Here is a 22,284-nt window from a genome sequence, read left to right as displayed (position 1 = left end):
GTTAAACTCAGCTGATTTCTTCAGACGTGTGTTCATATTTTAGTTGCAAGTATTTTATTTTGTAAGACTGCGTTGTTCATTTTCGCATACGGCCACAGTTGGTGCTTTTAGTGGCCACCGATGTCACTGCTGGGAAATGTGTTGACATGATGAATGTTTTCTCTCAGGCCTTAAAAAGTGCATCATTTAGTTTGTTCTAATTGAATTTGCATTAAAAACGAATGAATGGAAATTAAATGCTATTAACTATCTCTTTATTATAATTAAAAAGAAAATTAAAATGACAGATAAAAATCTGATTTCAAAATAAACAGCACTGCAAATGGTCAAACGGTCTGAGCCTCCTGAGGAAAAATGAAAGTATGAAAGTTATCAACTTTCTCAAAACATAAGCTGTTGAAATTTGTCATGGCATCTTGTGTGTATACACATATGTATGTTGTCACTGTTTTAATAATACCCTTGATCTTGTTTTAACATATGGCATCATAATTGGTTATTTAACATAATATTTCCTCAACACCCTGTTCTATCTGACCGTGACTTACTAACATCTGTGTATACAATAACTGACTAGCATCGAGGAATACATTCTGTAAATGGCCTCACTGTGTTAAAATCTTGAAGCTGAGGTGTAGCTCTCAAATTCATGTCTGAAAGCACATATCACAGAAACTGGAAAGGAAGTGATGTTCAAGCTATCTAGAAGAATTTTATCTAGCCTGGAAAGAAAACTATTATTCAGTTTTAATAAAAGAAAACACAAACCACCTCAGGTTTCTCTTTGGTGTTGTAGCCAGGCTGATAGAGAATCATCGCTCAATTAGACCCTTGATTCCTTTGGGTCTCAGCAGCCATGAGTTTATTGCAGCATAACTACAGAAAGGGTAATTAAACATTAACTTTTAACTGTAGGCTTTGCCATTGAGGGAGATCAGCAAGTCTGATCTTGAAATGTGCGAGAGAGTCTACCCCTTGAATTGGTATTGGGGATTGGCACCATAGAAGAGGAGTCTGATAGCTGAAGGATTTGCCTCCAGATTTACTCTTGGAGACTTGAGGAACCACAAGTACAACTGAGTATCATCTTCATAATAATGCCTAAGGGAAGTATATACAGGATGAAAAGGATTGAAGTACAAAACCCTGTGGAACTCCGTGATTAACTGAAGTGTGTGAGTAAGAGCTATTGTTAACATGAACAGATTGATATCTGAGATGGAAAGGTGAAAAAGATTCCAGGTAGGAAGCAGGTCAGGTGCTGTTAAAAGCTGAGAAAGAGACAGATGCCTGTTTCAGAGTAGCTTTATTGCAGGTAATTGCTGTTGTGATGAGTTCAGCTCTGCAGTGTCTGTTCTTGAGCAGACCACAGGAGACAGTGTTTCCTCTGCGCTGTCTGTCAGCACATCTGGACAGGCGTCCTCTGTAACAGTCAACAGCACAATCACAGTCCATTAGGCAAAACCTGAGTTCAACACAAACTCTAGACATGCACTATAGGCTGGTGTGTAAATACGCTGATATTGGCAACACTCACAGCAACCGTACAGCGTGTTGAGCCTGGCGATGTCATTGCGGCTCATCTCCTTGGCATTGCCGAAGGACACGTTGGCGTTAGGGATGGGGAGCATGGTGGGCTGGTTGTTCTTGGAGAAGGCATACCTACAACATGGCACAGGCAGTCAGACTGAACTATTGCACATCCTTAATGCTACACACACACACACACACACACACACACACACACACACAAACACTGCAGGGCTGACATGCAGCCAGTTGTTCTCACTTGTGATACTGCATGACAGAGTTGTAATCATAGGGAGTGCCCTGGTTCAGTGTGGCGATCTTCCTGAAGTTGTGCTCCATTCCTAAAAGAAATGATGCAGACGAAGTCACTCTTTGTTTGAACTGAATGGAACCTGTATATTTGGACAGAGGAGCTGCTCCATGGTTTGGTCCTGATGTCGTAAGGTTCTACTTTAAGTGGGATCAGAGTTGAGCCAAGTTCTGCATCAATGTTGTACAGGTGCTTTGTGGCCATCATTTCTTCCTTGAAGACATTAATTGTGTTTTGTGAGAAGGTGTTAACCTGCTCTTTTCAAGGACTGCAGACTTTTTACAACAGCTTCACAGTTTCAGCCTTTTTGCTCTAAATGTGGAATGATAAAGAACTCCTTTACCAGACTGGACATTTTGCAGCAGAACTCTGATGTGGTTGTCCCTGTCAGAGCGGGTCTGTTCGTGGTTGAATCCCAGGGCGTGGAGCAGCTCATGCTGAACTGTGCCATGGTAAAGGCATCCACGACGGGCCAGAGACACCACCTGCTTCCCACCACGACGGCCGACGAAAGAGTAGCAGCTGGATAAGAGGAGACAGAAGGTGAAGAACGCTGAAGTCTGAGTACAGCTTCCGTCTCAGATGATTCGTTTCTGTCCCTTTTTTTTTTACCCATTCTTTGACTCAATGCTCAGCCAGTCACGGTCACTGCTTCTGCTGGGCCTGAAGCGGATGCAGGAGAATGAGGAGAAGGACTCCAGTCCACGGGTGATGATGGCCTTCTCCCGGGAGGCTGCATGACCACACCACTCAACAATTAAGGTGCATGGCCTGACACATGAAAATCTGACTGCATAATCCTGGCAATTCTGTGTCCACAGCATCTGACAAGTGGAGCAGTAGCTCCTCTAGAGAGTGCTGCATCATGGGATGTTTGTAGCCTTACTGATGGGTATTACACCAATTATGAAGGGTACGCTATATGTACTTATCTCTGGAGGATGTATAACATGCTGGTTCACTGGTTTAATGGATATCTGGGTTTTACCTTTGAAACATTTGTCTCTTTCATTATTAATCACTCTTGTCATCATTCGTGTGATGCTGTTAAATAAACGGGTCTTATTTGGCAGAGAAGTTGCTACGTCAGCAGTGAAAACCTGCTATCTACAAACAGAGCACATCTGAGCCTCCACCTGACACTCACAGAAGTGACTGGCGATGTAATAAGGAATGTAGACTTTCCCGTCAGTGTATTTGCCCCACTTGCAGCCTCGGCTGGTGCAGGGGTCGGCATTTTTCTCCATTTCACTGTCAACAGCGATGTCTCCTTCAATCAGGATGGGATCATCGTTGGAGCGGACTAAAGCACATCACACAGCAGCAAGAAGAACTGTTAAAGTACCGCTGAAGACGATGAGAAAAAGAAGAGGAGGAAGAGCGACAGACTGCGGGAAGATCACACTCACTCAAATTGCTGTTGGCTCTCTCCAGAAGTTCAGAGACAGAAAGATCCTCTGAGTCCATCTCTGTTCAGTGACAACATCACAAGTTTACTTTTACACAAAAACACACAGCGCATGTCAGCACATTATGTCTGATAATGAGAGCGGATCACATACCTGTCTGCAGGTGGGAGAGACAAAACACACATTAGTCCGTAGAAACACAACATGAGCATACAACAAGTGCAGTATGAAGCAACCAGACCTCCTCAGATGGAAGTCTGACCGTTGCCACCACCAGGCTGAAAGATGAACCTTCAGCTCAGTAGAAGCTTGAGTATTGTGCAAGCCAAGAACATCAGTTTACAGTTCAAACCCAAAGACTGAAGATGAAGGAACAACTTCTTCTTTCAAGGTCATTCCGTGTTGCTCTGCATCATTAATGAATCCAAACTGGACTGAGCTCACTTTAATCTCATGACAGAGTGTTTGGGAATGAATGGTGGTGGTGACTGGAGTGTATGAGTTATTCAAGCAGAGTCCCGGAGATGGTCTTACCTCACTGTCGGCCCAGCAGTAGGCAGACAGGAGCAGCACAGCCAGAGCTGAGAACCTGAACACAGACATGAGAGCCATCCCAACGAACCTGCAGAACAGATGGGATCAGCTGCAGCTTTACTGACACAGGACAGAGATGGCTTGAATCCAGCGGAACTTACCTTGTGCTTCCTGTGTGGATGCATGCGTATGAGATTTCACTGCTGGCTTTTATAGACGCTCACCTCCGCTGGCCTGCCCAAATATGTTATCAGTCCCACAAAACCTGTGGAATCAGCTAAACTGGCAATCTTATCAGGCTATACCAACTCTATATGTGTGGGAAGTGGACACTTGTTTTCGTACCGTTTTACAGCAGGGTGCACTTCCCTGAAAACATCAGAGTGGGCTGATGACTAAAATATCTTCCAATGTGAGTTATAATTTAATAATGATATCAATAAAACCAATTTGCAGACGGCTGACTTGCTGTGCCAACACCAAACAGGGATCATGATAATAATTCTTTCCTCATGTCTTGGCCTCATTTGTCCATCACAATTGAGAACTGTTTTAGTCTATACAGTCAAGTAAGCAGAAAAGAGAACAATGTTATGCTATGCAATGCTGAATTCTTACATCAGTAAACATGCCAATGTTAACCACAATATCTGTGTGGAAATGTTTGTTTGCATTCTTGTAATGTGAGTAGCTGTGGCAGCAACTCCATTGCATTGTCTGGAAAAATCCCTTTAATTGTAATTTACCATAATTCACTGGCATAAAATCTGAGAGATCCTGAACTTAAGATAATGGACTGTAAAGAATTAAACACATTGGAGGGCGGCATGGCAGCATGGTGGTTAGCGCTGCACTGCGGCCTCTCTGTGTGGAGTTTGCATGTAATCCACAGCCGTGCGTGCAATCTGTGTAGTGTTATTAGTGCTGCTGTGTTTCCAAGAAATTGCCCTTCTTTTGCAAGACTTTGCAAGACTGTGTGGAAAACAAATTATAGTGTTTCACACACAATTTGGAGAAGTCATATACACATAATAAGCTTCCACTTTTGTAACCTCTGCCTCTACACACAGTTACAAGTTTGTGTATGTGAACCAGAGATTGCGCATTTTTATTTCTTCAACTCTGTGAAATATAATTTTTTTTCTATTGTTTGTATGAAGAGTGCTACACAAGTACAGTCTGATTGTGTGCACAAATGCAATACTATCAAAATGAACGAAACTGTGCTAGTTTGTGTTGCTGGAGTCAACGGCTTGGTTTCAGCAAAAAGAGAGAAACAGAGGATTGCTACTTTTTTTCAGTCACACAAGGAAATGAAAGTCAATCTTTTGTCTAATTCTTTTTAAATAAATTGATTCATTCACTCTCTCATTAAGAAGTTACCTTGAACATCGTCAGAGTGGTTGTCCGTCTCTGTTTGTCTCTCCAGCTAAGCGGTAGATGATGAATGAATGGATGTTTGAAAAAGCATCTGGCCATCTGCAGCAAAAAAGTTTGAACAAACTTTCCAATTCAAATGAAGTGCATATATTCTTTACCTCTAGACGACAGAAATTCGTTACAATCAGGATGTCCCAGAAATTCTCTTAAGGCCCTGCAGTAGAGTCAGAATGCTGCTGCATGAATATTAACAGGAACTAGAAAAATAAATCTGTGTTAGCTCCTCTTCATTGGCTCCTGGTAATATTCAGTTCTCCTAACACACAAAGTTCTTAATAACCAAACTCCATTGTATCTCAGAGAGCTCATTGGCCCAGGAGGTCACGTCCCTCTCTGGATGGAGGTACTTGTGGATGCCAGAGTCTCCAAGAGCGAATCGGGCGGCAGATCATTCAGGTATCAGGCTCCTCTCCCATGGGACCACCAGTATCGGGCCGGGTGTCTCTCTACTTTAAAGATCAGGCTTAAAATGTTTGTCTTTGACAAAGCCTACCGTAAAAAACCTTGAATCGGCCTGCTGCTACAGGCTGAGCTCTGGAACTTCTGTTTTTGTGAATGTGGTCAGATGGATTCTGCAGACCAAGTACCATCAGTTCTAAATACTGCACATTGGATCCACCATCTTTGACCATTTTTCCTTAAAAGTCACTCCACAGTAAATCTGTTCAATGCAAGCACAGGCTTAAAGGTGCAACAAAAAAACGGGTTCCAGGTAAATAGACAATGTGCATAAATTCACAGAGCAGAACTCACTGAGGATAAAAGTTAGGGGTGTTATTACAAAGATAGTTGAGTACAATGGCAGGCAATCAGAAGTAGGCAAAGATCAAACTGCACAAAAGACTGGAACATGAGATGAACTCACCCAGATGAACAGACAGCAGGAGACATAGGGTTGTGTCCAGGGTGGCAGGTGGACAGTAGGACACAGCTGAGGACACATGTGAAGCACATCAGTGTAATTCTGATGGGAAACTTGACAAGATCTGAGGAGAAAAGAGACATTTGAATAAAACAGGAATCACAACACACACATTAAACCCTGACTCCCATATTTACTGGAATCAACATAGATTGTCAGAGATTGTTTTTGCCTGTTGTACTTACAGGTTTTTATTAATGCTCCGGGCTCTGTCTGTTGTGTGATGCATGCTTTGTGGGACTGAGCTTGGCAGCTTGACACTCGGATTCTCTGCTATGTACTGAGGCCTTTATGGGATACATGCCCTCACTGCTCCTTGTCCATGAGTGATCCATAGACTTTGGTTTCCAGCTTAGTGCTGTTGCAGGGTTTAATATTATTCTGTTATCAGTTAAGACGATTTCACCTGAATTTACTCACTTCTTCAGGTGAACCAGGAGTTTGGTTTAATTGTAGTTTTGAGATGGGCTACAGGATGCTCCTCAGGGTGATTCCCTTTTGGATACTCAAGCTGCGGGCCAAATGTACTGTATGTTTTGTTGGATTCTAGGACAGTAAGTATTTAAAGCAATGCTTAAAGTGTGGAAAAGATTTCATTCGGTGTCATTTTGCAGTCGTGAAAACAAGGCATCTTGGTTTGCAACTGTCATTGATATGTACAATATGAAACATTGTCTTTGCACCCATTACACTAGGATGTATTTTTCATATTTAATCCTAAAGGTTTTGGCATATGAGTTGATTAATTGGACATTTTTATCTCAATCATTTGGGCAATGTGTAGTTTGCTTCTATCTGGGGACAAATAGCAGAAGTCCACTGGTTACACATACCACAGTCTTATGTAAGTACTAACCGCCACTTCATGTTCAGGTGTATTTGTCAACAGATCTGTTGAGCAGTTTGTTGTTTTGAATGAGAATTTGTTTCACCTATATAAGTTTGAACACTTCTGCTTCTTTTTCAGAAGCTGCTATTCTCTGAACAGCCATGATTCTCCAGATCACTGCTCTCTGCCTATTCTTCTGCTCTGTCTGCAGTTTTACTATACATGTAAGTATCAGTAGACACTTCACAGTAACATGGAAAACACTTCAATTGACTTCAATTTGTTTATCATCCAATTATTTTCTGTGTCAATAGACTCAAATATACTAAATCCAGATTTTTTTCTTTTGCTTATTCAGATTTTTTGAAATACTTAATACTCAAAAGAAATTGACTGCAGAATTAACAGAGGGACTTTTTAATTATTGAGAAAATTGGCTTCAAATTACAAAAAGAAAATTCTGATTTCGGCTTTCATTTTCTATTTGTTTTGCATGCATTACAAGCTGATCTTCACCAGAATTGCAAACAAGAAAAAAAAAAAAAAAAAAACTACTTCACATCACACCTTCTCTTCTTCCCTTTACAGAACAGTTTAGAGTTTCAAGTAAAACCTGAAATTTGCTGAAACTTGTTTCATTGACTTTTTATGTTATGTGTTTTATAACAGGCTTCTGTCAAAAAGACTGATGAGTACTCCGGTGAGACTTGGATGTTATTCATGTAGTAAAATGGTATCTACAGAAGTTATAAGTTTTACATCATAAAGCTGAAAATTAACGACTTTTGGCTGCTCCACAGGAAACAGCATTGAGGACGATGAATTGAGCGTCTCTACACTGATAGAGAAGGCCAATGTTAATGTTGGTATGTGCGTGTCTACTGCATATATATATAGCCAAGTCAGCTAAGCTTAAAAATAGAACAAAGTAAAAACTGCACATAAAGAATACACCAGAGAGATTTCTTTTCAGAATGAACCATTGATGTGGTATCACACTGAGATTTGAAGAAAAGGAAAACACTTGTATTATTTTGCAGGGAAGAACTTGGATGACCCTCTTGTGTTGTTTGGAGACATCGCAGTGCCAACAGGTTTCCAGAATGCGGATCCCTGCACATTTCGGGGCTGTCTTTGGCCTAAATCAAGGGACGGCAACGTGTATGTGCCATACCGGATCTCCAACCAGTACTGTGAGTTTCATCATGCAACACACATGCACTGACAACTGTTGATGGGAACTTTTGAGAGGCTCAGCTCAGCAATGAGAAATTCATTTCAAGCTTCCAGCCTTTTAAAATGAAATTGTGTGAAAAAAATTACCGGCGATTGTAGATTCTATTTTTTTTTTTTCAACTGCATTGAAAGTCAAAGAAATCACTAAATGTACATTTGTGTTAACTGTTCAGCCCAGAGAGAGAGAAACACCATCGTCCAAGGTCTGCGATCATTTGCAAGCTCCACCTGCATTCGCTTCACCCCCTTGAATAGACAGAGGGACTTTCTGGACATCCAGTCTCGTTCGGGGTACGGTTTACACAGCGTGCTCACACATTCAGGCGTGCATATACACCTCGTTTACACTCAGAGCAGACAGAGTACTTTTTGTGCCTGTTCACTGAAAGCAGTGTGGCTTAAGAGGCTGCTAAGACTGTATTCTATTTCAGGTGTTTCTCTTTTGTGGGGCGTCGTGGGTCTGGCCAAACACTGTCTTTACAGCGCCAGGGCTGCATCTTTCGATCAATCATCCAACATGAGGTGCTCCATGCCCTGGGCTTCAACCATGAGCAGACCCGTTCTGACAGAGACCAGCATGTTCGCATTCTTCTGCAGAATGTCATTCCTGGTGTGTGGTTTATAAAAATGAAAAAAAAAAAAAAAAGCAGTTAGAACGTAAATGGAGCACATTTCCAAAACAGAAAGTCAAAATTGTACAAAAAATGTATCTTATTATTTGCGGGTAAAATAGTAGCTGGCAACATTCATGACTTTCATGCAGACATATCTAGAAGCTCTTCTTCACAAATTGCATATTTAACCTGTTTGACTAGCAGTATATTAACAGACATGTAATCTCCTGCAGGAATGGAGCATAACTTCAGGAAGATCCAAACAAGGAATCTTAACACTCCCTATGACTACAACTCTGTCATGCATTATGGAAGGTAGTGTCTATTTTCTCTTATTTAATATAGATTACTCTTCTTGGTTTGTAAACAGTATGCATATTGTTTCATGCTCATTCTTTCACTGCGGATTGGTCAGGATGATGTCTTCTCCTTAAGTCAACTCAGAGACAGAAGCAAAGACAGTCTTTAAACCTGTTCTGTTTAAACATGTAATTTGAAGCTTGGCTCAGGTCAAACTACACTCAAGTTTATCCTCTGCATTCCCAGTGAGCAAACAATTAGTGAGAACATAATTTGTACCAAAAAGGACCAAAACTTCAGATGAACTATTAGAACATTCGTTTCAGATGAATTTTGGAATTTAGAATCTGCTCAAATTCAATAATTTCTGTCCGGTGCTCCATTAACCTCTCAATATGGTTAACATTCAACGTCAATCATTAAGGCAGAGTGAACACACTATACACATGCAACGTTTTATCAATAGTGAAGTTATTGGGGTGAAAGTATATGATCTAATGTCTGTTCACAGATTGATCAGACATGCAGAATAATTTATATTCCAGCCTTGAGTATTTAGCTATCTACTTGGTCTCCACCTTGTTCCTATAGGCGACATATTGGCTCTCTATGCTGTTCAGTCAGTGCTCGTAGGTGGAGCAGGAGCTGATAGAGAAAAACAGCTGAGCTATGAGCAGTCTGTTTAGGAGCTGCTCCAGTCTGATCAAGTGTTTTCTGACTGACCCATGCTTAAATGATTTCAGACTAAGGGGAGTCAAATTGTGGTTTCTGTTGATGGATGGGTGGTGCCGACTCATGCACAGCTCAAACTTATCGTGAAACTGGGTTGGCACTGTAGGTCAAATCATTCATCTTCGAGTGCTTGTCCATTTTTTGGTCGCAGGAGATGCTCAAGCCAACTCTAGCAGGCATTGAATGAGGGTGGGGTTCACCCTGGACAGGCCACCAGTCCATCACAGGGCCAACACACAGAGACAGACAGAGACCAACAACCACTCACACTCACATTCAGACTTGCGGACAATTTAGAGTCACTAATGAACCTAAACATGATGTCTTTGGACGGTGGGAGGACACCAGAGTACCCACGCAAGCACGGGGAGAACATGCAAACTGCACACAGAAAGGCCCCAGACCTGGGAATCAAACCAATAACACCAGCACTAACCACTATTCTCCCACGCTGCCCCAGGTCAAATCAAATCAAATTTATTTTCATCGGGCCAAATCATAGGTATTATAAATCAATCGTATATAGAGCAGGTCTATGGCGTTATTTAAGAAATCTCTCCATGAGTAAACAATGCTATGATGTGTTCTAAATCCTGATTGAAATAATTGAAACAAGCTGTTTCTACGCAGGTTTGCTTTCTCCAGGAATCGTCAGCCAACCATCCTTCCCATCCCTGATGGCAACGTAGCCATTGGAAGGGCCGAGCAGATGAGTCCTATTGATATCCTCCGGGTGAACCGCCTGTATAGATGCAGTATGTATCTTTATATACAACAAACCAGCCACTGGTTATAATACATGTCAATATTCTGCCACACTAAAAAGCAACTTTTACAAATTTCTTTGTTTTGGGAAAAAAAAAAAAAAAATTGCAGATTCGACTCTTTCCAGACCTGACCCAGAACCAGTGCCCAGAAACCTTTTTCTTTAGAAATTACAGTAAGTGGATTGACATAATTTGTGGAATATGGTTCCCCACAACATACCTTTTATTTATGATTTATAATTATTATTCCAATTATATCAATAATCTGTCATTTATTTAATTATGCATCACTCATAGTTTGAATCTGGTTTGAAACTGGATAAAAAAAAAAAATCACACTAACCCAAGACTTTTGTATATTTTTCTATGCATGTTTGTGTGTGTGTGCACATATTCATACTCTTTGAGTAATTCAATCTTTCCTCTTTTTCAAACAGGGAATCCAGAGGAGCTGATGCAGCTTTTTGTTCACCAGCAAAACCAGAGATGAGTCTAAAGCCTAATGAAGATGCTTAAATGAAAATTTTTATGTGACTCCATGAATGTTTCTGCTTTTGAAATGAAAAACTCAGCATTAAGTTCATCAGAGATTTATATCCACATGGAAAAATGTTTGCACGCTTGATGAATTAAATTAATAAAAAGGCAATATGTTTGTGCAGGCATTTTCCTTGATGTGTTTGAATCAAAAACGTGATGAACCTTCATGTAGAAGGAGAGCTGAGTGGAAACCTATGCATGTAATCAGCAACTTTCACACCATCGGCCTTCATGCACAGGGCGTCGTAAAGTTGCTGGGGAAACAAACACAGGTGCTCAAATTCAGCACATGCTGCTGAGTGATAAGGCTGGCTATGAATCCCAGAGTCAGGCCAGCAAAATGTGTCCATGCACGTGCACGCACACACACACACACACACACACACACACACACACACACACACACACACACACACACACACACACACACACACACACACACACACACACATTTTTACATTTTGAAAAGATGCAAGATAGAGTTTGGGTAACAAAATAAACCCCACTGCATTTGAAAAGAGCCATTGATTCAACCCTTTAAGTATGAATGTGTGACACAGAGAAAATAATACCAACCCAGCTATGTTCAGAGTACAAGTGTCCTTTTAAGCCTCTGATAATGGTACAGAAGTGTTTTTCTCTGCATGTGTCTATAAGATATGTGACTGACAGATTGCCAGTTTAGCTGATTCCACAGGTTTTGTGGGACTGATAACATATTTGGGCAGGCCAGCAGAGGTGAGCGTCTATAAAAGCCAGCAGTGAAATCTCATACGCATGCATCCACACAGGAAGCACAAGGTAAGTTCCGCTGGATTCAAGCCATCTCTGTCCTGTGTCAGTAAAGCTGCAGCTGATCCCATCTGTTCTGCAGGTTCGTTGGGATGGCTCTCATGTCTGTGTTCAGGTTCTCAGCTCTGGCTGTGCTGCTCCTGTCTGCCTACTGCTGGGCCGACAGTGAGGTAAGACCACCTCCGGGACTCTGCTTGAATAACTCATACACTCCAGTCACCACCACCATTCATTCCCAAACACTCTGTCATGAGATTAAAGTCAGCTCAGTCCAGTTTGGATTCATTAATGATGCAGAGCAACACGGAATGACCTTGAAAGAAGAAGTTGTTCCTTCATCTTCAGTCTTTGTGTTTGAACTGTAAACTGATGTTCTTGGCTTGCACAATACTCAAGCTTCTACTGAGCTGAAGGTTCATCTTTCAGCCTGGTGGTGGCAACAGTCAGACTTCCATCTGAGGAGGTCTGGTTGCTTCATACTGCACTTGTTGTATGCTCATGTTGTGTTTCTACGGACTAATGTGTGTTTTGTCTCTCCCACCTGCAGACAGGTATGTTATCCGCTCTCATTATCAGACATAATGTGCTGACATGCGCTGTGTGTTTTTGTGTAAAAGTGAACTTGTGATGTTGTCACTGAACAGAGATGGACTCAGAGGATCTTTCTGTCTCTGAACTTCTGGAGAGAGCCAACAGCAATTTGAGTGAGTGTGATCCTCCCGCAGTCTGTCGCTCTTCCTCCTCTTCTTTTTCTCATCGTCTTCAGCGGTACTTTAACAGTTCTTCTTGCTGCTGTGTGATGTGCTTTAGTCCGCTCCAACGATGATCCCATCCTGATTGAAGGAGACATCGCTGTTGACAGTGAAATGGAGAAAAATGCCGACCCCTGCACCAGCCGAGGCTGCAAGTGGGGCAAATACACTGACGGGAAAGTCTACATTCCTTATTACATCGCCAGTCACTTCTGTGAGTGTCAGGTGGAGGCTCAGATGTGCTCTGTTTGTAGATAGCAGGTTTTCACTGCTGACGTAGCAACTTCTCTGCCAAATAAGACCCGTTTATTTAACGGCATCACACGAATGATGACAAGAGTGATTAATAATGAGAGAGACAAATGTTTCAAAGGTAAAACCCAGATATCCATTAAATCAGTGAACCAGCATGTTATACATCCTCCAGAGATAAGTACATATAGCGTACCCTTCATAATTGGTGTAATACCCATCAGTAAGGCTACAAACATCCCATGATGCAGCACTCTCTAGAGGAGCTACTGCTCCACTTGTCAGATACTGTGGACACAGAATTGCCAGGATTATGCAGTCAGATTTTCATGTGTCAGGCCATGCACCTTAATTGTTGAGTGGTGTGGTCATGCAGCCTCCCGGGAGAAGGCCATCATCACCCGTGGACTGGAGTCCTTCTCCTCATTCTCCTGCATCCGCTTCAGGCCCAGCAGAAGCAGTGACCGTGACTGGCTGAGCATTGAGTCACAGAATGGGTAAAAAAAAAGGGGACAGAAACAAATCATCTGAGACGGAAGCTGTACTCAGACTTCAGCGTTCTTCACCTTCTGTCTCCTCTTATCCAGCTGCTACTCTTTCGTCGGCCGTCGTGGTGGGAAGCAGGTGGTGTCTCTGGCCCGTCGTGGATGCCTTTACCATGGCACAGTTCAGCATGAGCTGCTCCACGCCCTGGGATTCAACCACGAACAGACCCGCTCTGACAGGGACAACCACATCAGAGTTCTGCTGCAAAATGTCCAGTCTGGTAAAGGAGTTCTTTATCATTCCACATTTAGAGCAAAAAGGCTGAAACTTTGAAGCTGTTGTAAAAAGTCTACAGTCCTTGAAAAGAGCAGGTTAACACCTTCTCACAAGACACAATTAATGTCTTCAGAGAAGAAATGATGGCCACAAAGCACCTGTACAACATTGATGCAGAACTTGGCTCAACTCTGATCCCACTTAAAGTAGAACCTTACGACATCAGGACCAAACCATGGAGCAGCTCCTCTGTCCAAATATACATGTTCCATTCAGTTCAAACAAAGAGTGACTTCGTCTGCATCATTTCTTTTAGGAATGGAGCACAACTTCAGGAAGATCGCCACACTGAACCAGGGCACTCCCTATGATTACAACTCCGTCATGCAGTATCACAAGTGAGAACAACTGGCTGCATGTCAGCCCTGCAGTGTTTGTGTGTGTGTGTGTGTGTGTGTGTGTGTGTGTGTGTAGCATTAAGGATGTGCAATAGTTCAGTCTGACTGCCTGTGCCATGTTGTAGGTATGCCTTCTCCAAGAACAACCAGCCCACCATGCTCCCCATCCCTAACGCCAACGTGTCCTTCGGCAATGCCAAGGAGATGAGCCGCAATGACATCGCCAGGCTCAACACGCTGTACGGTTGCTGTGAGTGTTGCCAATATCAGCGTATTTACACACCAGCCTATAGTGCATGTCTAGAGTTTGTGTTGAACTCAGCTTTTGCCTAATGGACTCTGTGCTGTTGACTGTTACAGAGGACGCCTGTCCAGATGTGCTGACAGACAGCACAGAGGAAACACTGTCTCCTGTGGTCTGCTCAAGAACAGACACTGCAGAGCTGAACTCATCACAACAGCAATTACCTGCAATAAAGCTACTCTGAAACAGGAATCTGTCTCCATCGTCTTTCTATGCTTTTTGTTTCCTGCACAGTTAACTAAACCAAGCTAATACATTAGAAGGGCAAATGAAGTGATAACCTTCTTTTAACCATTTTCCTAAAATAACAGAATAAACCAATCCTGTAGCATAAATGTAGGATGAAATTCCTAGAATTCCAGCTATGAGAGATTCAGTGCCTCTGAGAGTGGATGAGTCAACTTTTCATTGAGCATTTCAAATAAAAACGTCAGAAGTTCTTCAGCACACTCTCTGCAAACTCAGCTGTGAAGGTGTTTATATCAGGTTATTGTCACCCTTTACCCAAACTCACTCCCCTCATCAGTCACAATCTCCTGCACCCGGTCTTCCCAGTTGAAGCTCCTCTCCATTCATCAGCCAGCCAGTATTTTAACAGCCCAGATGCTCACAGACACAGGCACAACTGTCCAGCACTGTGTGTGTTCCAGGTGAGAATATGGCCACGATGTATAATCCTCATCCTACCTGGATTATTCTCCATAAGGATCGGCTCCTTCTTCATTATACATCTTGGTCATATTATCACCTGAACACACATTAGCTTGTATCCAGAGTTTGGATGTCTTCTGTGGACATCACTGACAACAACACGGTCCAACTCCTCATCACTCACAGCTGAATACAGGTCTGTCTTTCTGCACAAAAAAAAAAAAACCTTAACAACGAGTAATGCAGCTGGAGCCCTCTCCTCTCTGTCTCTTCCTTTCTGATGGAGCTACCAAACTCAGCTGTTTCTGTCAAAGATAACGTTTTGTGTCGGGCTTTAATACAAGCTAGGCTAATGGACGTTAGCATTAGAGCTGGTCAGTTAGCTTACGTTACAAGCTAACTGCGCTGTTTCTTACCTTGCTCTGTTTCTCCTCCCAGCTTCACCGTCATAACATTTTTTTTTTTTATATTTGCACAGCAACTTTCTTAACTCTTTATTTTCCTATTCTCTTCCTTTCTGATCACTGGACCGATGCTGAGCGGACATCAGACAACAGAGAACATCCTGGCATAGCAACAGTAACCAAGGGGGGCAAGTTGAACCGCATCAGGTCTGTTCACCATCAACCTACTGGCCCAGTCCCTCTCTGCCCCTCCTGGGAATCAAACCACTACGCCACCGGTAGATCAGCAGCCTCCATCTGTATTTTTTCATTTACATCCCAAACTGGGAAACAGAAATATATATTTTCTTTAATACATTTTTTGTTATAACTATGATGTATATGATAGATATATACTTTATTTATCCTGAGGGAAATAAGACACACAGAGACATGCTGCCTCACCTTCACACTGCAGTGTGCTTTACTTCCCAACAAGACAGACACACAGCTTGTTTTTGTAGAGATTAGATGATGAAAGGTTTACAAACACAAAACAGGCTCAGCAATGGGGAACTAAATTGAAATGTATGTTGACACTTGTGGCAAATGAGATATTGTGCTAAAACAGCTGGTTAATGTCCACACAGCTCCACTTTAGGGGATCTGGGTCTTCTGTTCTGAGTCTCTCGTTCACTTGTCTAATGGCCGCTGAGCAGTGTGACCTGAGCATTCCCCTTTAAGCAGGGGGGCTTGTGGGTAATGTGTGACGTAGTCAGCACGTTGTCATGTTGTGTGTTTGTCCCTCGCTAAGGTGAACTGTGTGAGAAGTAACTCCAGCTGTAGCCGCTGTAAGCTTTATAGTCAGTGTGATGAAACTCCTAAAGGTCCTGTGTTGTGATGTTGAAGTAAACAGCTGAATAAAGACGGTCCATGTGTTCAACTCCGCCTCTCCTCTTAGCCCAGACTGCTAGTTACCATGGTTACCAGCGTCAACGAGCCAAGCTAAGGTGAAACAGAGTTAGCTTTATAGCTAGCTACACTAGCATAAACTGAGCTAGCTAAAGTGTGGAGCCGCGACTCTAACTCACTAATTCTTGCCTCCATTTTTGCCGTCATCCTGAATCTATTACAAGAAGTACGATCATAAAAGGAGGACACAAGACAGTCTGTTAATCAAGGTAACACACAGCACAACCAGCAGAGACCCCCCCGACAGTTTGAGACTGTTTATTGTGTCCATAAAATATGTTTTGTACAGACTACAGATTAGAGATTAGACCAGAGGTCTCCTCCTCCTCTGACTCCTGATCAGACTTCAGCAGAGCTTGATGAGGAGCTGATCATTTGAATCAGGTGTGTTGGAGCAGGAAACATCTAAAACCTGCAGGACAGTACCGGAGCTGGAGACCTCTGGACTGGACCAGATCCCTCCAGGACCGGTTCTTGTAGGGCCTCTTTAACTGAGGGTATTGTTGAGCTATAAACATGTCTGTAGCAGAATCACATCAGTGTGTTGTATAATGATAATAAAGCTACTTTCCTTTCTTGTATTTCCTGAGGTTTTTTTTTTTAATATACTTTTACTTAAGTATTTGAAGCATTTTGACAAAGCTACTTTTACTTGTATTGGAGTAATATCTGACAAGGAGTATCTGTACCTTTACTCAAGTAGTGAAGTTGTGTACTCTGTCCACCTCTGGTGCATTGAGTTAACACACCATTTGGCTCCACATGTTCTCTCATAGGACAGTAAGTCCTATCACCCCTGTACACTTATCTCTGAATTTTACAGTTCAATAAATTTTTGGGAATAAATAAAGAAAATGTATATAAATACTAAAACTTCAACTCATTGTTCTTGTCAAATAGACACCTCCACCCTCTATGAGCTAAAAAAAAAATCTTTTTATTTCTTATGTTCTGGGTAAGACTTAAAATGTCTTTTTTATTGGCTGTGACAATGTTTTCAAAAATACCCAATATTAGAAAAACTCCTCAGAGATTCCTTTTTAAGGAGGAGAAACAGTTTTAGAACTTCTGAATCCAGAAATGTGTAATCAAACTTCAGTTAGTGTGACGTTTTATGGAACAGAGTCTCATCCAGCACCTTGATGAAACAGAGTGGATATTACCTCTCTCACACAGAAAATCAAAAGCATTTACAGTGGCCCACAGCTTCATGAAAAGGTAGCCACTGCACCAGATTTTTAACCAAGGCCCGGTGACAACACACAGAAGCAGCTCCAATTACTGCCCATTGTGTAAAACAGGCAGATCATAGAAATATCAGGATTACAAGTCAAAGCTATGCTACTTGAGTTTTTTGGAACAGTGCATCCAACATTTCCTTTAGTGCAGTTTGATAAGGTCTTTGTTACAAACTGACTTGTTGAGTTTTTACTGGGCAGGTAGATTCAGACTTGTTGTTTTGAGGTTGCAGTTCTTCCTCACTGCCAGTGAAGAGCAGTAATGTGGTGATGATGTTGTGGCACTCTACTCGTATTCAGTGCCATCACAAGTCAATGGATCCTCTCATTTTAAACTTCTTAGCAGAACGCTCACTGGCTCGTTGCTCAAACCTGCTTCCATAGATGTGAGAGACGAAACCATTGATCTCCACTGAAAATACACTGCCCCTCTTTGGGATCACTGTAGCACACCAAGAACAGGGAGAGAGAGGACAACCTTTTAAATTCATGACAACATTCACATTTACACAGACCAAACACCCACAACCTGTAGATAAGAGGTCATTATTGTAGCTATCTCACTGTGTGTGTCTTAAACATTATTTTACAAACAAGAGTGCAAATACAGAAGCTGGCCTCAGTGACAGGAGCCATCACTGTTAACTGCTCCTTTGGGAGTTCTGACATCCTCGCACGCACCTCAGGATTTCAGCCTCAGCCTTAGCATGACTAGTCATCAGGTAAAACTGTAGCTTCTGCTTTATGTTACATAACCTTACTCTTAGACTTGCGGATCTGTTGAACATTAACAATTTATCATACAACATCGAGTTTAGCTGTCCACTCTGTCTTCAGCTATCATTGTAACCAGTTCGTGGAAAAATATTTACCACTCAGAGACAGTTTTCTGTCAAAGAGCATGTACACGTGTAGAGATCTTTGAGCATGAGTAAGTCATACAAACACAAATGGAGTTACATAACTCTCCACTCACATTTCTAAACAATTTTGCTAAAATAATAGCTACATATGCAGAGCATGAAAAACACTGAAGCCTCATTCACTTTTCCTTGTATTAGAACTGATTAGTTCTGTGAGTATGGAAAAGGATTAGCACGACTTCCTCTTTAAACAGCCAAGCTAATAGAGATAAAGTCTTTATTGTCATTGCAGCTTAGTCATAGGGTCTTTTTACAGTTTAAAATATCTTTAAAGAAAAATCTAATGCAGCCTTCTACCAATAGAACATATCCTGAATACTTGAATACATTATTTTATTCAGTTTCATTCCTTACATGTTGCATACCACATTAGCTGTTTTAGTGGTACTTATTGTCTTTGAGCAGTATCAATGTTTTTCGACCTGCCAAGGACAGGTACTTGATTTTGTACTGGTTGCTACCATGGCAGTGCCAAATAAGGATGAAAAAAAAACAAAAACAAACTAAGAATCATTAATGTTGAATCGTAAACCACAGGTGATGCTAACTGACCTTTCATTTTGTCCTCCTTGGTGATGATTTTGAAGATATGTTTGAATTCCTGGACCAGAATCCCTGTCATCCCCACGTATGACGGACATTTGGACCGGACCACTTTGAAAAGGGAAAAAAATAATCCAAAAAAGAAAAAACAAAATAAAAACATAAAGAGGTTAGTATGACACTGTTTGTGCTCACAGTAGTCAGTAAGTTGCTGACGCTGCACATATATTCGCCTTCACGCTAACACTAATGATGCACTGCCACTGATTTTCAATTCGATCCGACACTAAGGAGGACCAAAAGGTGGTATTGGTATTGATACATTTTCAAAAAGCTTACTGGAGTTGGAGTTCAAATTAAAAAAAGTGCGCAATGATAGGCTATCCTTCTTTTCTTGAAGTGGAATTGGCAGCATCAAGAAAAAAAATATTAAGATTAATTCAAATTATTGAGCATCGGACTAAGGATTTATTTCCGAAGTGTGCTTTGTAGAGAAAAATGCTCAATCTAGGCCAAAGAACATCTGCATCTCATTTATCCCAATGATTTCACTTTCCAATATATTTGAATATAAACGATTACGGGGCTCTTCTCAAAAAACACATAACCATTACAAAGTGAACAATTGATTAAACCAATAAGAAATGGTGATGAACACTAAATTTGAAGTAACATCTATGACATACTTAAGCTGAGAAGTGTAGCTGTGTGAGGAGGAACAGTTTGTTGAAAATAAAACCCAACCTGTGATAATGGCTCCGTGGAAATCAGCTTTCAGGAGTTTCTGCTGCACAAACTGCGGATTGCTGTAAACACCACAGCTTCATTAGACTGAACATGCATCACAGGTGTTTCAGTAAAAGAGATGAGTCTTTGTTCATATCTGCTGAATCTGGCTTACCAAGTTGACTTCAGGCCGCAGCACAGATCTATGATGTACTGTCTCCAGAGTTCATGCAGAGGCAGAAATAGTTCATATCTACAAGAATAATACAGCCATAAAATGACAAACATTCACGTGTGCAGAGAAACTGGGTGGATGAGACACATTTCATGCTCAGATTGCTGACTGACCTCTGGTGCTCAGCCTTGATCTGGAAGACCTTCAGAACCCTCTTCTGGCGAGCATCGAGGCCGGTTGCTCTCTTTCTGTTGCGTTTGCTCTGTTTGTCCTTCTTGGGCTTGCAGTAGCCTAGAACCACAGCCTTGTGGCTCAACATGCCTTTCAGATCATCACCTGTGCTCTGCTTAATGCTGTTCTTCAGGAAGGCCCGCGTGAAGGCCTCTGCCTTAAAGCTGCTCTGAGACTGAGACATTGAGAAACAAACATCCAGTATGAGGATTCAAACGACTCATTAAACAGTGTTTTTAAGCAGAAGTAACAATGGGACCCGGCTTCTAGTGTAGTGATACTGGGAGTTGAAAGATCTGCATCCTGATTTACTCTTAGAGACTCTACGAACCGCAAATAAACCTCCATCCAGACAGTGAAGTGACCTCCTGGGATAATGAGGAACTGTGAGCTCTCTGAGATGGGATGGAGCTCGGTCATTAAGATTTTTATACGTTATACGCTGGATGTCTTTGTGCTCCTTTTCCTCTTTTACCTCTCCTCTTTCTCAGCCAAAGCGGTGAAGACAGATGTCTGGTCCTGTCTGAGGTTTCTCTCTCTTAAAGGAAGTTGTTTCTCATCACACTGTGACTGAGTGTTTGGTCATGTGTTGTGTGTTGGTCCATGCAAAGTTGCCTTGATTGTGCTCTGAGTTGATCTGATTGTGTTGTGTGTTGTGTGTTGTGTGTTGGTCCATGCAAAGTGCCTTGATTGTGCTCTGAGTTGATCTGATTGTGTTGTGTGTTGTGTGTTGGTCCATGCAAAGTGCCTTGATTGTGCTCTGAGTTGATCTGATTGTGTTGTGTGTTGTGTGTTGGTCCATGCAAAGTGCCTTGATTGTGCTCTGAGTTGATCTGATTGTGTTGTGTGTTGTGTGTTGGTCCATGCAAAGTGCCTTGATTGTGCTCTGAGTTGATCTGATTGTGTTGTGTGTTGGTGTTATCAGACTAACACAGGTCACAGTGTCTGCTCACCTCCACACCGACATCTTTCGCCAGCTCTAGGGGAAGTCGGGCTCGAACAACAGCTTCTGCGAAAAGTACAGAAAAGCCTGTAAATCCCCCCACCAAAAAAAAAAAAAAAAAAAAAAAAAAACTGATCCAGAGACAGACACATCACAGGTGAGAGTTAAACACACCGACACTTCATAATACACCTTCACCGGATCTCCCTGCTTTGTCTTTGTTGGAAAGTCAAACTCACCGTCCATTTTCTTCTTCCCAGAAAAAAGCGCCCTGAAGTCTGGTCCTGTAGCTTCGGATCCACATGCGATCACAGAGGAGACACACGTCCCGGAGGGTTTGTCCGGGCAGCCGGTGGGACGAAGGGCCGGTCAGAGTCACTTCCTCCGTCTGCGTCTTCTTCTGAAGCGCTCCGGCGCACCGGAGAGCTGCTGCTGCCATCTGCAGTCTGCAGCACGAACCGAAGATCTCAGACAGATTGGATCATTCACAGCATGGGAAAAGACAGAGAACACATTTTAACCTGATGTCCTACTGAGGAATAAATAAATAAATAAATAAAAAAATCAACAACGTTGTATGTGAGTTAAATATTTATTCAAAATCTTCACAATTTTTTTTTACAAGCTAATTAAATGTAAGGTGTAACTAATCTTAATTCAACTCTAATAACTGTAAAAAAATAAAAACAAAATGTCGTTCCCAAATGAAAAACATTTAAACTCTATGTATACAAACACCAAGGCACAGGAAATACAACTACATTTAAATAATAAGGAGTCGGTGAGTTTTTCCCTTTTTACCCACAAAGACAGGACGGCTGTGTGTGCAGCCTGCAGCATCACAGAGAATCCAGAAATATACACCCCAATACACAACACACCTGACTGCCTGTGTGTTGTGGACATTAACACATTCTTACACTAGAAGAAGTCACTGACATAATGTATTTCTAGTAGGCATGGACAAATATTTTAGGATGAAACAATGAATCCAGGTTTACTAAGCTATATTTTTGGTTTGATATGTCTGACCGTTTGATCAACTGAATGGGAGGGGAGATGGAAGTGTCAACAAA

At 41.8% G+C, this 22,284-nt stretch overlaps 4 protein-coding genes across 4 annotated transcripts; 2 read left to right on the top strand and 2 right to left on the bottom strand.

Annotated features, from left to right (window-relative positions):
* Window positions 1-1,369: 1,369 nt before the first annotated feature.
* Window positions 1,370-3,861, bottom strand: LOC115040741 (high choriolytic enzyme 1-like). The gene is made up of 8 exons (XM_029497743.1): window positions 3,783-3,861; window positions 3,250-3,312; window positions 2,988-3,143; window positions 2,453-2,573; window positions 2,184-2,362; window positions 1,790-1,871; window positions 1,538-1,662; window positions 1,370-1,423 (listed from the first exon to the last, which is right to left on the bottom strand). Coding segments are annotated over exons 1-8 (807 nt in total). The 3' UTR covers window positions 1,370-1,421.
* Window positions 3,862-7,116: 3,255 nt separating this feature from the next.
* Window positions 7,117-11,288, top strand: LOC115040740 (low choriolytic enzyme-like). The gene is made up of 10 exons (XM_029497740.1): window positions 7,117-7,198; window positions 7,644-7,674; window positions 7,775-7,840; window positions 8,015-8,167; window positions 8,384-8,501; window positions 8,642-8,820; window positions 9,058-9,139; window positions 10,487-10,611; window positions 10,733-10,796; window positions 11,061-11,288. The coding sequence occupies exons 1-9, from the start codon at window positions 7,136-7,138 to the stop codon at window positions 10,786-10,788; spliced, it is 873 nt and encodes a 290-aa protein (XP_029353600.1). The 5' UTR covers window positions 7,117-7,135; the 3' UTR covers window positions 10,789-10,796; window positions 11,061-11,288.
* A 744-nt stretch (window positions 11,289-12,032) lies between these two features.
* Window positions 12,033-14,499, top strand: LOC115040743 (high choriolytic enzyme 1-like). Its single transcript, XM_029497745.1, has 7 exons — window positions 12,033-12,125; window positions 12,602-12,659; window positions 12,766-12,921; window positions 13,336-13,456; window positions 13,547-13,725; window positions 14,038-14,119; window positions 14,245-14,499. The coding sequence occupies exons 1-7, from the start codon at window positions 12,048-12,050 to the stop codon at window positions 14,450-14,452; spliced, it is 882 nt and encodes a 293-aa protein (XP_029353605.1). The 5' UTR covers window positions 12,033-12,047; the 3' UTR covers window positions 14,453-14,499.
* Window positions 14,500-17,343: 2,844 nt separating this feature from the next.
* On the bottom strand, window positions 17,344-21,589 carry pop4 (POP4 homolog, ribonuclease P/MRP subunit). The gene is made up of 7 exons (XM_029497744.1): window positions 21,448-21,589; window positions 21,219-21,274; window positions 20,208-20,440; window positions 20,035-20,112; window positions 19,878-19,939; window positions 19,143-19,244; window positions 17,344-18,109 (listed from the first exon to the last, which is right to left on the bottom strand). Exons 1-7 carry the CDS (start codon window positions 21,452-21,454, stop codon window positions 17,973-17,975), a joined length of 675 nt encoding a protein of 224 aa, XP_029353604.1. The 5' UTR covers window positions 21,455-21,589; the 3' UTR covers window positions 17,344-17,972.
* Between the last annotated feature and the right edge of the window lie 695 nt (window positions 21,590-22,284).

Source organism: Echeneis naucrates, chromosome 3 (assembly GCF_900963305.1).
Source record: "Echeneis naucrates chromosome 3, fEcheNa1.1, whole genome shotgun sequence".
Classification (NCBI taxonomy): Eukaryota; Metazoa; Chordata; class Actinopteri; order Carangiformes; family Echeneidae; genus Echeneis; species Echeneis naucrates.
This window is presented reverse-complemented; position numbering and strand designations above follow the sequence as displayed.

What these genes read in the sequence shown, in the direction of transcription:
- LOC115040741 (XM_029497743.1), bottom strand. Translation starts at nt 3,861, where the DNA reads ATGGCTCTCATGTCTGTGTTCAGGTTCTCAGCTCTGGCTGTGCTGCTC. An exon ending in CTGCTGGGCCGACAGTGAGG is followed by an intron (nt 3,313 to 3,782) that starts TAAGACCATCTC and finishes GTTGTCACTGAA; the next exon opens with CAGAGATGGACTCAGAGGAT. An exon ending in GCTGCAAAATGTCCAGTCTG is followed by an intron (nt 1,872 to 2,183) that starts GTAAAGGAGTTC and finishes CATTTCTTTTAG; the next exon opens with GAATGGAGCACAACTTCAGG.
- LOC115040740 (XM_029497740.1), top strand. Translation starts at nt 7,136, where the DNA reads ATGATTCTCCAGATCACTGCTCTCTGCCTATTCTTCTGCTCTGTCTGC. An exon ending in AAAGACTGATGAGTACTCCG is followed by an intron (nt 7,675 to 7,774) that starts GTGAGACTTGGA and finishes GCTGCTCCACAG; the next exon opens with GAAACAGCATTGAGGACGAT. An exon ending in GACATCCAGTCTCGTTCGGG is followed by an intron (nt 8,502 to 8,641) that starts GTACGGTTTACA and finishes ATTCTATTTCAG; the next exon opens with GTGTTTCTCTTTTGTGGGGC.
- LOC115040743 (XM_029497745.1), top strand. Translation starts at nt 12,048, where the DNA reads ATGGCTCTCATGTCTGTGTTCAGGTTCTCAGCTCTGGCTGTGCTGCTC. An exon ending in GAGAGCCAACAGCAATTTGA is followed by an intron (nt 12,660 to 12,765) that starts GTGAGTGTGATC and finishes GATGTGCTTTAG; the next exon opens with TCCGCTCCAACGATGATCCC. An exon ending in TCCGTCATGCAGTATCACAA is followed by an intron (nt 14,120 to 14,244) that starts GTGAGAACAACT and finishes GCCATGTTGTAG; the next exon opens with GTATGCCTTCTCCAAGAACA.
- pop4 (XM_029497744.1), bottom strand. An exon ending in ATCAAGGCTGAGCACCAGAG is followed by an intron (nt 20,113 to 20,207) that starts GTCAGTCAGCAA and finishes TTATTCTTGTAG; the next exon opens with ATATGAACTATTTCTGCCTC. An exon ending in CCACGGAGCCATTATCACAG is followed by an intron (nt 19,245 to 19,877) that starts GTTGGGTTTTAT and finishes CCCTTTTCAAAG; the next exon opens with TGGTCCGGTCCAAATGTCCG.